The following is a 16994-nucleotide window of genomic DNA, read 5'->3' as shown; positions in this document are numbered from 1 at the left end:
TGTAGAATTTTTAACAGAATGCTAAGCTAGTTCCCAATTTAAAGAATGAATACTGTAAATATGCTGTCAATACAAGAATTCAATTGAAGGAGGAAATACTTTATGTTTACTATGCATGTGTGTTTAAATTTTGGTAAAAAAAAGAGCTGGTTATCAGCATTACCTCGCACTCTTTTGACTCTCCTCGGAGTTCGATTGATTTGATGTATTTCTTTTCAATATAACGAGCCGCTAAAAGTTAGCTGTTGCCGTTTGTTTTGGGTGGACCCATTGACCTGTGCGCCCGGCCTGCTCTTTGACTGACAGCATACACCAGCCTACCACAGTCTGGCACACACAGAGAGTCATGCCCACCCAATAGCACACACACAATTTGCCTCGGGATAGCATTTTTGGTGTGTTATCTGCTGAACACAATGAATGATGTGTTGATACAATGACAATTAAGATAATTGTATTAAAAATCTGCAAAATCGTAAAGCAATAACTGAAGTGCAAAGTAACGAGGGCCTTCTGTATGTCTCGCTAAAAGCAATTCTAGAGGTAGAGCAAAATGGGAGAAACCTGAAAGCCGTATCATTGCGTGCATGGTTAGAGACCTGATGGAGGGACCAGGTGTCTCCTTTGTGATGCAGATCCAAACAGTGGCGCATGATAATGACACGGTCAAGCACGCAGCCTAATGGCCTGTCATTGTCTTTCAAAGAGGGCCAAATGCAGTAGACTTTATGGCAGAATCGTGATAAAAAGCGTCGTGTTTGCGTGTCGGGGGGAGGGAATAGGCGGGACCTTGCTTGAGTTTGGATAATAATGAGAGGTCACTTGAGGGGTCAATACCCGACTTCAAATGTATTGCTCTTTTTTACTAATTACTGTATTCCCTTATTCTCTCTTCAGTGCCGGCTCCAATAATCGGCGACGGAACAAACTCGACGGTGTTGTTGGTGTCGGTGGTCGGCAGTGTGGTTCTCCTCCTTCTCCTCATCAGCGCTTTTGTCATCAGCCGAAGGTGGGCTTCGTCCTTTTTTTTCATCTTTGTCATTCGGTGTTTTTATGGCGATGAGCGATGTCTAGCTCGGCACCGGGAAAAGTGTCTCTCAGAAATCCGAGCGGGAAAGCTATTGCGCCACGCAGGCGATGACTCCCCATGCCGGAGACGTGATTGGCAGTTAAGACAGCTGAAGAGATGCAATCAGCGACCCCTCGATCCCTGTCTTTTGCATCCACACTCTCTCCTTATCCCCTTTCCTTTGCTAGTACTAGTCCAAGTATAGCAGTAAACTATGGCTCGCGGGCTGAATACCTGTCAGGCTTCTGAATCCAGCCTGACAAATGTTAAAAACATACCTTACATTTCTATATAAAAATGTGCCCCCAAAATTCAAAAAGTTGGCTACATTTTTCTTTACTTGCTTTTTTAAGTAAGATAATCATCTTATTAATAAAGATATTTAATGCTAACCAGGCATGAAACTCTCTCACCTTTAAGAGAAATTCCTCTTGAGGAAGTCAAAAAGGGTGACCTATGTGAATTATATAGATCAGAGGTGAAAATGTCTTGAGTTGGGTATTGTGTGATGTCCTATTTTGAATCAAGCTTTTGAGGTGGTGCATTTGAATTTAAATCATTGAGTTTGCACGTCACGAGTACTTTATTTGTGCGTAACACGCATTCGATTTTATCTCATTATCACATTATTTGTATTCACGGTACCAGAGAAGAATGTTAGAGAATGTAGGAAACAGTAGTCTTGAAAGCTATAAAAACACAAAAGCACAAGAACGAAACAACTCTTTGGTGTATCTGATAATGAATCGGCCTTTGAAGGGCATTCAATAACTACATTGTAAATCTTGTGTTGGTACATTGTTCATAGTTTACATTGTGAATAAATTATTTGAATCAAGGCTGCACGCATTTAACAATGTCACTTACTTTACAATGTTTAGTTGGAGCTGGGAAAAATAGCAACAAAATATAATGAAAAATTAGGGTGCCCATTATACACAAATATGCATTTTTACACAAATAATTATGGTACGTCATTTTGAAATTGCGGCAATGAAATGTAAAATTGTTTAGGCCAGGAGTCGGCACCCAAAATGTTCCAAGAGCCATATTGGACCAACAAACAAATTTGCCTGGAGCCGTAAAAAATTAAAAGCCTTGCAACACACCCTGCATATTAGCTATAGTAGCCTTCTATTAAAATTATTACATTGGATTTTCCTTCCTGTATTGCGAAGGTAACAGAGTTAAGACTGTATAGGTAGATACAAATTAATACTTCTTTTCCTGCTGGCCTTGGTTGCCAATTATTTTTTTAACCCAATGTGGCCGCGACTAAAATCGGTTTTCTCACCCCTGGACTATAGTCCCGGACACTGATTATTGGCTCCCGCTGTGTCTTACTTAGAGCTGAAAAAGAACAATCAAGAAAAAGCATTCCCTTTATGAGAAAATCAGAAAAAGGACAGTAGTGGACGATGAAATGAGTGAGAAATGAAAAGTAGCAGGCAGATTTGAGACAGGGTTGGACTGAGAGGCATCAGGTGGATTTGGGCTGACCCAATCTCAGGGTGTTAACCAGCAAGCAGGACGAAGCGTCGTTACACGGATGGGATTACATGCAGATGGGGCCCTCATCTTTCCCACCATGCTCAGGCAAAGTGTGTGCGTGTGGAGTTTAAGTTGAGCATTAATACGTCTTGAATTCATTATATTGCTGTGGCGGGCCTTGTATTTCACACCTTGGCCTTCAGTAGTGCTACGTCTGAACCACAGTTGTGACAAATATTAAAATAATAACCTCATAAAATGGCAATATTATTTAGGAATATAGCCACATTTTGCTCACCCAAAATATGTTTTATTCGTGCACAAAATGCATCCTCCTTTCTTTCCTATCAAAGATTTCATTTGTTATTGATGTGTTTTACGGACTATCCGTGCATTTCAGTTCCATCCATCCTTCCATCTATTATCTGCACCGCTTATCCTGGGTGCTGGAGCCCATCCCAGCTATATTGGGGCAATGGGCAGGGGACACCCTGAACTGGTTGCCAGCCAGTCCACTTCAGTTCCATTAAGAAGTTATTTTCTATCACTATCGAAGTTAATGCTGAAAAGACGAACTGTCAGAACCGAAACTGATAAAGGACCCAATCGCGTCACCGAAGAGACCCATTCCAATTGCCCGAGTTATATGGGACAGATGGGGTCGATACCGGACAGGAAGTGAGAGACAGGATAGATAACGGATCAGGATATCGAAAATTACCAGGAGAAACTAGAGGGGAATGAAAACTGGAGAAAATAATAAACAGGACAAAAAGAGACGGAAACAAAACTGGAACCCGAAATTAAACAGGACAACAATAAACGGGAACAATACCGGACTGGAGATATCACAGGAAACTAGGACCGAGTCAGAACCCACGTCTTGTGGGGCAGAAGTTCGTTTGACGGGCTGACCCTGAAGCAAGAGAGCGCTGAGCTTTATATAAACAGAAAGTCAATCTCTCAACGAGCCGCAGATGGCACCACATGGGCGGGGCCAATTGGGCACCATGGCAACCGTGACACACACGGGCGGGGCCAATTGGGCACCACGGCAACCGTGACACACACATGCGCGGCTAATTGGGCGCCATGGCAACCATAACACAAACCTGTACTGTCTTATTTCTGGCATAAGTTTTTTTTCGATTCATTGCTTAAAATGTCAGTTCGATCGTAGCAGTGATCACAGAGATATTTTTCTTCACATTTTTACTGTGATACTTTTGTTACAGACCAATCAGTTGTGAAACTGCTGATGTTTCTTTACGCTTGCTTGAAGGCCATGGTGTAACCAACTCTGAATCTTATTGAATTAATCAACAGCTTTATCGTCACTTTTTTCAATGCCTCAATGCCTGCAGAACTGATTGTGAAGGTATCTTGGTAGATGTCGGACCCTGTTATTAAGTAATAGCTGAAATGCGATTTGTTAAATGTTTAAATACAAAAGTGCATATCTGTGAGTGTCGTAAGCAGGGAAAAGAAAGGCAGTGTGGAATTATTCAAAGGTTCTCTCAGTAAGTTCAAAGTATTCTATTTTGGGCGGCAGTAGCTCAGGAGGTAGAGCGCTCGTCTTGGGATCAAGGGATCCCAGTTTGAATCCCGGCTCGTCCGTGTTACATGTCGAAGTGTCCTTGGGTAAGACACTAAAACCCCTAATACCCCTAATAAGCAGGTTAGCGCCTTACATGGCTGCAAGGCCGCTATTGGGAAATGTGGAGCACATTGTAAAGTGCTTTGGGAAGTCATTGACTTGAAAAGCGCTATATGAATGCAGATCATTTCATTTCATTTAATGACGCCATCTTCCGGCAGAAATCATATTGCACCCTCTGTCTATCTGCTTGTGTACCACATGCACGTTCATGTAACTCTCAGACGTGCTCGAATAAACTATTTTTTTTTTATCTTTTTGGGGGTTTGGGATGCCATTTCTTACTTTCACCATTTTCATCCGAGAATAAATGAAAACAACCAACACAAATACCTCTCCACCCCCCTCCAACCTGCCTTCTTTTGTCCAGTCTAATTAGTTCCGTGGCCAGAATACTGATGAAAAAAGTCAGATTAAAGCAGATAGGCACGGTGTCAAAAAATAGGCTCTTTGGACTCAGTTGGGTATTGTTAACACACATTTGATAGGGAAAATATTTAGTTTTAAACTTTTTAAGGGCAAACTACTCAGCCCACCAAGTATTTATGGACCAAACGTAATTAACATCTTATGATTCAGGTTTTATGCCAGCACAGAAGGACTTGCAAGCCCTGACAGCCAACCACTGTTATATTGGATGTCAACTAAAATTGCATATTTGGATTGGTTTGTGAGCTTTTTACACCGAATCAAATGTTTGTTGGTCTATAAATTGAATTTATTGCATGCATTCTGTGTCCCGTGCAATTGCTTCTTTTTACAAGCAAGCAGGTGGCTGTCTTTGCCTCCTTGAATGAATGCAATGATCGGCGTCATTGTGTTGCTTCGGCCATGCGTTGATTGCGGGGAGGGAATGTAATCACGTAGCTGTTAACCCTTATTACACAACTGCCAAGGAGGACAATGTCTCGCACATGTGGTCACAGACAGCAGCCCATGAATAGAATCCTGAGGGAGTTGAATATATTATTCTATAAAATTGATTTATATCTGCTATTTCCCCCTCTCTCCTTCAATTTAAAGGGGAAGTGTGTACTATTTAGCGACTCCTAGTTGTCACAAAACATCATTAATAAAAAGGTAAATACCGTAATCCCTCGCTGTAACGCGGTCCACCTTTCACGGTCTCGCTGCTTCACGGATTTTCGTTATGCAATGTGTTCTCAATTATGACTGGCTAGTATTGGTAGAAAAACTGAATTGAATTGTCTTTTTTGTCCTTGATAACAACAGAGTAAAGGTTGTTCGCAACGAGATTAGACATGACACTCCAGGGTAAGGATAGATAGATAGAAGGAAAGATTTAAAAGGGAAACAGAAGATTAAAGAATGTCAGGATAAATAGGTAAACATATAGGCAAACATATTTACAAGTTAGTGCTTGAAGACTTCGTTGTCATAATAGTGCAATCAAAATTATTGCAATTGCATTTAGCAGCAAACCCGTTTTTCGAAAGAACTGAAGATACTATTTTTCACAATGTTACACGCTTGTTTAGTAGGGTGATGGACCTAAGGAAAAACTGTCTCTTAGCCTGTTTGTCGTTGTTTTAAGGGACACGTACAATTAGAGCACTTTTATTTTTTTAAATGAACGTTTGGGCCTGTAAAAAATGTTTGTTCTTTGATTTCAATGTTAAGAAGAGAAAAATAAAGGTTTCTATTTTACGGATTTTGCCTATCTGGGTTTCTAGGGGGAATGTAATTGCTCCAGTAATCAAGCGCTCCATGTCTTTATGCATGCAGAAAAAATGCATGCATCATATATGAACAGCATTTTTTTAAATACTCAGAAGTCAAATATTTAGCATTTTTTCTACATAACATGAGCGTCACCTGAAGCGAGCTAATTCTCCATCATCTTGCTAAAAACCCTAAGAAGCCTGTGCAAGAAAATGATAAATAAAATAGTGTGTTTTAGTTACTTTGAGTCTCTTTAGTCTGTATTATTCCTTGTGCAGTTTTGCACATTACAGTGACATTTAGTGGTCAAATAATACAAATTGTCCCCTTAGATTTTATGACTCAGCCGGAAAGAATGTGAAAACATATTTGATGGAAACACTTTGAACAGAAACCCAGATTACAAGGATAAACTCAATTTATTACGAATTCATTAACATTGATGCGTATTATCGTCTAAATTCTGATTTTTTTAACATGGGTACAAGAAATTAGTTAATATTGTTTACAGCAAATGTAATGTTTTTCTTTTTTTTCTCGACAGAAGGAGCAAGTACAGCAAAGCCAAGCAGGAATCAGATGAAGAGAAGCACTTACATCAAGGTAACATAACATGAAAACAACCCCTAAAAATTCTAGAATTGAAAAATATTTGGTTTAACACATGAGCAGATATTAATGCTCTAACCCACTGGTAGAGCCCATAAATCTGAAGCATGGTAAATAAAATTAGGACACTAATATATTGGCACCCTAGCTTAGTCTTAATAGCTCATCAACAAGCCATTAGCGTCAGTATTGGTGCCCCACACACCAAGTTTATGAGGTCTATCTTCATCAGAGTCAGCCGGAGTGATTAAAAAAGTGTTTGTGTGAATCAAGGTCTAAGAGACAGAAAGGATGTGTGTGATAGGGGTGGTGGGAGGATCAATCCAAATATCGATATAATCAGGCCTCAATGCCGCTTATATATATATATATATATATATATATATATATATATATATATATATATATATATATATATATATATATATAGCACATCCTTTCTTTCTCTCATGACGTTTCCAAGCAAAATGCATCAGTATTGGATTGGTATCAGTCAATACCACCCTGCATTTACTTGAATCGGATCCCTGTCACTAAAGTGTTATATAGTTTGTAGGGTATTGTCAATAAATATATTCACAAACTCATTTTTCTGCAGGAGTGAGAACATATGTTGACCCCTTTACTTATGAGGACCCAAACAAAGCTGTGCGTGAGTTTGCCAAAGAGATTGACGCATCCTGTATCAAGATTGAGAAAGTGATTGGGGTTGGTAAGTACTACATATCGTCAATATACTGCGTTTTAAGAGTCGTTCCTAGTTTGCAGTCTTTAGAGGATGAGGCCAACATAAAATCAACAGTGCACCTTGCAATGTTAATTGAACTGTCATTATTGTCATTGAATACAACACAGTAAACATTGTTTGCAAAGAGATTAAGGAAAGAGTTATAAAAAATATATAAGAACACACTTTAGGAATCTATTGTGTCATTTAGGTTTTTTGTTTGACTAGCATGAGGTAGAAAAAAAGAGGTATTTTTCAAATGTGATCATTATTAGATTGATTTGAACATTGATCATGGTGAGCACACTGATATGTTTTCAGATGTTGAACTGTCGACGCAGATAGCATTTGGCGTTATTCACAATAATAAGACAACCACTGGTCACTGATCTTAACAGCTTTATGGAAAATATTTTTCTGTCTTTTAGAAGTGGAACGTTTATAGTTTAGTAGACACTCAAAATAAGGAGAGAGGACAACAGTGAATTTTAAACTTGAAAACAGAAGAAGACAAAACCAAACACCCAGATAAGAATTTCTAACTGGTTCTAAAAGATTCTCCCGCGTGTTCTCTTTCTTTTTATTACATTTCCTAGGTTACAAAAACCAGATCAGACCTTAAAGGGCATGGTCATCAAATAACAAAAACATAATTGGCCATTGGTGACATGGATGTAAACAGTCAAAATAACAAACAACAGTGCAAAATAACAGCCAAAACAACAAACAGTGAGTCAAATATCATACAAACCAAGGAACAACCATGGCATCCCCAGCACACTTCTTTGCAGGTGTTAGATATAAATGATTTACTTATAATTTATCTGTTTGTATATCACAGAAACAAAGACATTTTAAGCAGTTTTCATTGCCAGAAAAAAACTGAATAAAAAACATTAAATTATATTTAAAACGAGAGAATAACCACTCAAACCACCCCCATATAGTAAACAAACGAAAGAGAAACACACGCCGCTATTTTGTATCGGTTCTGAAAATAATAGTGTTTTAGCTAACAGATAAAATATGGTACTGTCCCAAACATTTTCTAGAGTCCATTGTTCTTTGTGTTTCAAAATAACCACATTAATGAATACAAATAATTGAGTTTACCTAATAGTCCATTAAATGTGTCCTTTTTGTTTTTTTAATATTAGTGTATTTGTTTTCATGATAATTCTGCCCTTCTTCAAGAACATTTCCCCCCTGGCAACATTTATTTTTGTCTAAGGAAGACTTATGAAGCTAAATATGTTGGGCTAATTCCGTAGCTGAAGAAAAGTCATCCAATGACAAAACAATAAAGAGAAGAATCAATATCCATTTCTTGTCTCCCCCTTACCACATGACTAGCGGTAAGAAGGGAGCAGTAAGGGATTAGAGATCCTGATCAATGTTTAAAAAGGACCCCTTCCAAGCTACACACATAAAAAAACACACTGGCGCCAGGGGGATGCCCTTTAAATAGCATCGTGTTTTTATTTCAGGGGAGTTTGGTGAGGTCTGCAGCGGCCGTTTGAAGATGCCCGGCAAGAGAGAGATCTGTGTGGCCATAAAGACGCTCAAGGCCGGATATACAGACCAGCAGAGGAAAGACTTCTTGGCCGAGGCCAGCATTATGGGACAATTTGACCATCCCAACATCATCCACCTTGAGGGTGTTGTCACCAAATGTACGTGTTTATTTTGCTTTACTATTGTTACACATCAGGCACCTGTCATAAGTAACCTTGACTTATATGCATATTTCCAATTATATCCTCAAATACACAAGCATGCACATTGACTCATTGGTTATTGTATCCAATACACAATATATTCCTCTATGAATTAATACTGTATATTCCATGAATTACTATAGTCCTTTAAAACTGACACTACCCCCCCAACCCAAACAATCCCCACAAACACAACCAACCTTTAAAAAAATGTCACAATAAATCATTCTAGCCTGCATTGTGGGTGACATTTGCGGAAGGTTGATTCAGAAAAATGCCTTCTTTGAGTAGTAGTAGCCTTATTGGAGGGGTGTAGGACATTCAAATGATTCTATTAACTTTTCTTTAATTTAATAATATTTACCAAGTGAGTTGGGCCAGTGGGTTGCAGGGATTGGTCCAATTGATATCAGGATTCAGGTTTTGAACAAATCTAAATAATATTTTCAAAGGTGGGGTGCACAGTTTAAGGTGTCCTAAAAAAGTTGAATGTTGAATATTTTCTCTATTAAGTATGTGTTTACAAAAATATGACTGAGATCACCATGCCTATCTGCCTTTATCTTACTTTTAGCAACACTGTTTGGGACACTCAATGCATTTAGAAACAGGAATGGGGAAAGAGGGGGTCGTAGAATGATTTCATGCTCGTCCCTGCATTTTTTTGTTTTGTTTGTGTAGCATGAAAATGGTGAAAGTAAGACTGTTTCTTACTTTTATCAGACCTGTTCGGGGGTGGAACACATTAGGTCCAAGGAAAGGGGGCGCTGGAGAGATGGCATGCTTATCCCTGCAGGATTTTTTTTTTCATTTTTATTTGTCAGTGGAGCTTAAGATGGTGAAGCTAAGAAAAGGCCTGATTCTAGTCAAGTCCAAACGCCAACCCAAACCCCAACTAATATAAAAAAAGAAGAGTTCATTCAGACGCTTCTAGAAAATGCACGTACTTACACGCGCTACAAAAGCAGCTTGACAGAGGCTGCAATCATGACTTGTGCCTGATTTGGCTTCAGAGAGTAGAACATTTCCAAATCCCGGAGAGCACCATTAAATAACTACTAACAATAATTAATCAAGTAATTGTGTCATCTGGCAATAACCCAATGAGAAGGTGCAAAACCATTACTCCATTAAAAAATGGACGTTTACGGACTATTGAAGACAATTTTACTCATCTCACTCACCACAATCAAAAAACTACCATAGTTGTTTCAAAAAAATCTGCGATACACTGAAGATGCGAAAGTTTAATGATATGAACGAACGATATGGTAAGGGCACACAGTGTTCCCATGTCTATGCACATTTACATGGCCTTAAAAAATAATTATCAGTAATGTTTAAATATTAATCTGATTTTGCATGTAAACACTCTGATCTAATACAAATTGTCTTGTATGAATAGAAATTATAAAATGCTATAGCATCACCACCATCGTGAGTGCATTGTGAGTATTTCACAGTCAGGCTGTCACAGGTGGCCTTTTTTTCCAGATGGATGAACTATATCGTCAATGGGAAGGGTAAGGGGAAATAGAGCAAGGTGGGCAAATGGTGTGAGGGGGGGTGCTAATGGTCCGGGAACAGTCCCTGTAGTGCAGCACTGGGGTCATTAATCATGGTGTCAGCTCTAAATGTGTTTGGGGTTAGGGAGTGATACCCTATCCCTCCTCTAGCTTCTGCTGCATGGTCACAAAACACTGGTCACATCTTCCTCTTTTTGCCCCCGCTGTTATCTTTTTCACGTCCCCTCAAGCTTTGTTCCTCCATTTACTCCATGTGCTAATTGTTTTAGGCCTGAGGTGCTTGCGTGCTTGTGTAAAACTCATGTCAACACTTTTGCGCGCTTCGTGTCGTATGCATGTCCGGGGGGGTCGATAGCCGACAGCCTAGGCATAGCATAGACGGATGAAGTGCCTTAATGCGTCGTGACACAGCAGCAGTCTGCTCCTATCTCTGCCCGATAACGATGTCTCTGACCCTTTTCCAAATGCAACACAAGACAGACGCATGCTCTGCCTGGATGGACCTGAATGTGAGCAGAGGATCAGGCGGAATTACTTATCTCCTCCAACACCTATCCGCCCCTCTTACGACCCCAAAGACCTTAAACTAGAAGCCGTGAGAAAGGCCTAGGAAACTCAGACACGGAAAGAAATCGGAGACAAGCCAGGGAAGGTGCAAATAGAGATGCAGAGTCTAAAAAGACAGCAAAGCGGTTAGAAGGTGATGGATTGAGGGGCGGCAGAGGACGGCAGGAACGACAACAAAAGAGAGCAGAAAGGCTGAGAAAGCAGATGAACCGGAGGCTGAAAATGACGGAGCATTTGAGAGTTTGACAGATGAGCCATAGCGTCGCGATAGCCGCTTACATGAAAGGCTAGTCAGCCTTAGCACCAAGGGCATCTGATAACGAACTCACTGCCTTTGTCCTCTTAAGACCTTGAATGGAGTTTCGGGCAAATGAGTCCTTCACACAGTGGAATCTATTAAAAAGATATCATTTGAATTATACTCACTTCTCTATTTCACTAAAGTCAAGATGTAAACTTAATGAGGCATGAACTTGTTGGCATGTTCAACAAAGCCATTTAAAGCATTCATTATGAATACATCTCGATGCGCTTTGAAAATATTATCAAATCCGGACTACAAACCGCTACTTATTTCAACATTTTTAACACTTTCAACACAATCCTGCTCATTGGTTTTGATTTTTCACGTTCCTGATGACTGGATTGTGTTGGGGGGGCGACTTCGGACATGCGCCATGCCCTTCCCGTACCTCCAGCTATGGTGCCCGTCAGAGTTCCCCGACTGATCAGAAGCTCTCCCATCTTTTGCGCACAATACAAAGTAATACGGAGGAAACCAAGTATTTCTACTACTAAATTGAAAAAATTGTATACATGCCAACATTAGTTACGAATTAAAGAGGGGTACACAACAATTATCGGGCTGACAGTTATCAGACTCATAATGGCCTTATATGACCCAATAGAAAAAATAGACTCGATAACTAAAATTTGACTAAATTATTCAGTCAGCAGATACTAATTGTAAGAAAGATTCCAAGCATGTATGTATCATGTTTTTTTTTAGGGAGTTATAACAATACTTGGTCTATTCTCTATCATTTTGTCATATGCACAAGGGATGGGAGAGCTTAAGATCAGTCTCATGGCTCTTGTATTGCTCTCATGTGTACATGCTGTTGTGATTGTACATTTTTCTGAATTTTAATAGGTATAGTACATTGAATTTGGTTTTGAAATTTGTCCCACTCCTGTTTATATGTTCATGCCAAGTTAATTAATATTAACTGCTGCGCTAGCTGATTAAGATTGACAGCTTCTGACACAGTCCGAGAATTGCAGCACAATGTGTTACTTTCACTTATTAGACATTACCCCGCTGATTGCTCTTTAAATGTAAGAATTGTACGTGAAAGAGCGGCTCAAAATCGGATGCAGCTTGTACATAAACAAAATGGAGTCTCTTCATTAAATTCGCATGCAGAATTGAATCTGGTGCGCTGTGTATTCGAGAATTTACGGTGCAAAATTTAAGAAAAACGCTTTCGCTTTTCTTTCAAGTCGTCATTAAAACATTTTAACTATATAAAGTAGGCGTATAAATTAAAGAGAGATGAGTCATTAAAAGCTCGTCTTTTAACTGCAGTGGGCCTTTGGCCAGCTTTGCCTGTTAATTTCCCAATATTCACCCTTTGTTGACTGATTTTTCCTGCCCAGTTTCATTGGCAGGTGATAATCAGCCTTCTTTCCAGAGTTTCTGCCTCGGGTTCATTGCCAAAGGCGGCGGGGCGTATTCTGTAAACACGGAATTAGCATGCAAATAAGCCGCAAGGAAGAAGGCGGAGCTGGAGAGGCGAGAGTTTAAGGTCGCAGGTCAGACGCTCTTCAGACTGGATTGGGGAGCTGTCAATCACGATTGCCTTGGGGGCAGAGGCGCTCAACAAAAGGAACAAAGATGGCTGACAGAAAGCTCCCCCTTCCCCTTTCTAACACCCCCAACTTTAAATCCACTTCCTTTTTTCGAGGGCATCATCCAAGCGCCCCGTGATTAATAGTGTGCCAGTCACGCAGCGGGTGAGGGGTTGAATGACAGCCCCTTGGCAAGCCTGCTGTGGGGGGGAGTGAAAAGAGGTTAGGAACGTCACCTTCAGGACCTCGACAGCAAATGCCTCTGCTTTTAACTGTTCCGAGTATCCTTCAAGAACGCGTTAGATCAGGGGTTTTAAACTCCCATTTTCTTTAGAGCCATCAGAGCTAGGGTCTTGGTGAGGTGGGGCCAAATCGAGTTTCCCCCCCCAAAATCTCTGATAAACACATTTCACTGTTCTCAAATATCCCTTTTCCCTACACGAAATAAAAAAAGGAAAAAAAAACAAATACACTGCAATCTTTTCCTCAATTTACAGCGGTTATAAAGTCCACCAAATGCTGTTTAACGACTAGCCATAGGCCAGGAGCAAACCAATTGTAATTATAATCAGCATACTTGTTTTTGTTTTCTTCTATACTAATCACAGCTCTATTATAAAAAGCGTTGGCAATTTGCTGCACCATTCTATCTGCATTGAATCCCGACTTTGTGATTGTTCTGACACTTTAACGAGACAATGAAGCTCATACTGATTTCAAAGAAAAAGTTTGGAAAAAGCAAGACGTGAGTTACCAACAAAATAATAGATACAAAATACTCAGATGTAAGATGTTTCTTTCTGTAATGGCAACAAGGTACAGAGGATACAGGCTGAACAAAACTGATCGAACATCTATCATAAACAAAAGTAAGCCGCATTTTAGATATTAAATTATTACAATGAGCGTAAAAAGATGAAAACTAATGATATGTTCACTTTGATAACCTTTATTTTATTTGTTAATGGTCTGTGTAGCCCTTTGAGACTCTGTGATTAAGAGCTATACAAATAAATGTGTCTACTCAGTTTTACTTGATGTATTACCAAAAACATACATAACTGTTTTAGTGAGAATATTGGTTTGACATCTTTTTTTTTCATTCATTTACTTACAAAATTTCAACAATGTGTTTTTCACTCATGTTTGTTTACAATAATAACATTGGTCATGGATAGAGGATGGGGTAGTTAAGGATCCTTCTCCTGGGGCTTAAAAAAGAAGCAACTACTATTTATTTCTTCTATCCTTGAATTTGCTCCTTTCCCCTTCATCAATTGGTAAAAAAGGCAGATAGACCTCTACCCAGGAACAGGCACCCCAAAATGCCGCATGCGCCCTCAGATAAAGACGCAGATGCTCCCCAAAGATGAACCATATGGGCAAGACAGTGAGACAAGGTGAAAAGGGCCAAAGTGGAATAGGCAGGGTCATAAGAGAATAAAGGAAGGATGCAATTTAAAGCAGGGAAAGGGAAATATGCAACACATTGGAGCGAGATATACGTTTAAAAAATCGGTGTGGAAAAAGAAGCCAAACTGATTGGTCATGTAATTGTGATGAGCTCAGCCTCAAACTTGTGCATATGTGAGACTCAATGATCTTAACTAGTTCAAACTGGATAATGTGTAAAAAAGTGCTTTTAGATGGGAAAAAATAAGCAAGAAAAGTCACAGCATCCTAGCATGTCAGCTAAAGTCTCCTATCTAATATCTAACAATGGAGAGGAGATTAAGTATTGCTACTACGTCCGACGTTGCTAGTGACACCATCCGCCTCCCAGGGAAAATATAATAATAATAATAAGCTGCACTGTATTCAGGGCTTCAGAGTTTAAAATCTTTAAAACATGTGTGGTTTGTAGTCCTGAATTTAGGGTGTTTTGTTTCACGTGCAACAAAAGAAAAAGTAGATCTGGGCAACCATTACATCGAGCTAATTAAATCACTAAATGGCATGACACACGCGCTGCACATACACACTAAAATTCCTCTTAGACTCTGCTGGGCTGTCATGCGCGTAATTTAACTCTATAATCATCTGCCTTTCATTCTCTCTCTTTCTCTAGGTAAGCCAGTGATGATTATCACAGAGTACATGGAAAACAGATCGTTGGATGCATTCCTGAGGGTCAGTCATGCGTTTCTACGTGTGGAGTGGGTGTGCTTGTGTACAGCGATAGTATACCGATCCGATCTTATCACTTTAATGTCATCCACCCAAATTACAAGCGTTTGTTAGCAAACATTCACCCTAATCTTGATCCTTGTCTTTTATCAAAAAAACTTTTACTCGGGTTTCATGTCAAGGTTCACTAAATTCAAGGCTTTGGAGGATCATTAGTAGCATTAAGCATCTTGGACAAAGTCTAGAGGTGGATCGTTAACCTTTTTGAAATTGAGACCAAAACAAAAAAAAAAGATCAGTGAGAAATGTATTTTTTTAGTACACATTGGAAATAAAGAGAAGACATAAATGGATTTTGAACTTGCAAAGAGATCTGTACAAAAACCCTTTAAATGCAAAATTCCAAATCTGTTCTAAAAGCCCTCCCCAGAGTACTTCTTTTTTACATAATTTCTTTGCAATCTCCTTTCCCAAAAAATAAAAAAAAACTGAAGGTGAAATTAAATTTAATAAATGTGTGTGTGTTTGGGTTGCTTGGGGAGTGTTTGTGAAAAATATTCTTGTCAAAAATAAATACCATTGTATTTCAAAATTATGTTCAAGTTGTGAAAAAAATCGTTTCATAAAATACATTTTAGCTTAACTACATGACTATTTTGTTTATCCATCAAGATGAACATTTACGGTTTCAGTTTACATTTGTTTTAAGTTCAACTCTTTCAGCTGCGATTTAATTCAATAATGGAAAACATAAACCATGCAGGTAGGTCCAACCTGAGCCCTCATCTATTTATGCACTCACAATTTAGGCGAGTCTCCAAACACTACTTTTTAAATAATTTTGCCTAATTATCCTGACATTCCATTTATCATAATTTTCTCCTTTAAGTATTTATTGTTTGTTTATCATAGAGTGCCTTGTCAATAAAGACAATTCTAATTCCAAAATGAAAAACAAACATAAAAACACCATATTTTCCGCACTATAAGGCACAGCAAATTATAAGGCAAACCCCCCTAAAATAGTCGTTTTTCCTATATATTTTTGTATATAAGGCGCACTGGACTATAAGGCACATGAAACTAAAACTAAAATAAGAGCTAAGATACATGTTTAAATGTTGCACATTTTATACACTTATACTATATATGAGTGCAATGATTAATTAGTCAAAGAATGTCACTGACCAAAATGATAAAACATTGCAATGGGAATCTAACCCGAGCTGTGGCGGTGAGAACGTCAAAACCTAACCACTAGTGATACAAATGATTCACGAGAAGGAATTAGATTGTGTTTCATTGTCACACTGATTTTACTCACGGTGCCAGAAATAAACGTTAGAAAATGGAGAAAACACACATTTTGTCCTGAAAGATATAAATCAACACAAAAAAGTACAGCAAGGGAACATTTGTGTTTATTTATATTATATATATATTATACGTTTCTGGCACCGTGATTAAAACATAGTGTGACAATGACATGAAATCAAATGTCTTTTGAATGCCTTCTGTATGTCGAGTGTTTAGCTTTTGGCACCCTCAACGCTGTGACCGGGGTTCTATTTTTAGTTGCATAAAATGTTTTACGATTATGATCAGCTCTTTTTTGATTGATCAACCATTGCTCAGATATGGTAGTATACTGTAAAACCTTGGGTTCTAACATACACATTTTCATTGGGGTGGTATATGCTCAGGAGGTAGAGCACTTGTCTTAGGATCAAGAGGTTTCAGGTTCGATTCCCGGCTCCTAAGTGTTATATGTCGAAGTGTCCTTGGGCAAGACACTGAATCCCTAATGCCCCCTATAGCAGGTAGTTGACTGACGTTGCTATCGGTTAGTTAGTGTGTAAAAATGGAAAATGTGAAGCAAATTGTAAAGCGCTTTGGGAGGTCTTCATTGACTAGAAAAGCGCTATATAAATGCAGACCATTTACATTGATGTCCGTCAAATTTTGTGGT

The 16994-nt window shown here is 39.0% G+C and overlaps 1 protein-coding gene across 2 annotated transcripts in view; it reads left to right on the top strand.

The window, feature by feature from the left end:
- epha4l (eph receptor A4, like) overlaps positions 1-16994 on the top strand; it is a 105204-nt gene that overhangs the window by 75328 nt on the left and 12882 nt on the right. For both annotated transcript variants that reach the window (XM_088346479.1, XM_088346478.1), the window contains exons 8-12: positions 898-1009; positions 6445-6503; positions 7108-7221; positions 8724-8909; positions 14967-15028. In XM_088346479.1, the coding sequence (XP_088202605.1) occupies positions 898-1009; positions 6445-6503; positions 7108-7221; positions 8724-8909; positions 14967-15028 (533 nt within the window). The remainder of the gene's footprint in view (positions 1-897; positions 1010-6444; positions 6504-7107; positions 7222-8723; positions 8910-14966; positions 15029-16994) is intronic.

Source organism: Urocampus carinirostris, chromosome 10 (assembly GCF_059441175.1).
Source record: "Urocampus carinirostris isolate Australia breed hairy pipefish chromosome 10, RoL_Ucar_1.0, whole genome shotgun sequence".
Classification (NCBI taxonomy): Eukaryota; Metazoa; Chordata; class Actinopteri; order Syngnathiformes; family Syngnathidae; genus Urocampus; species Urocampus carinirostris.
This window is presented reverse-complemented; position numbering and strand designations above follow the sequence as displayed.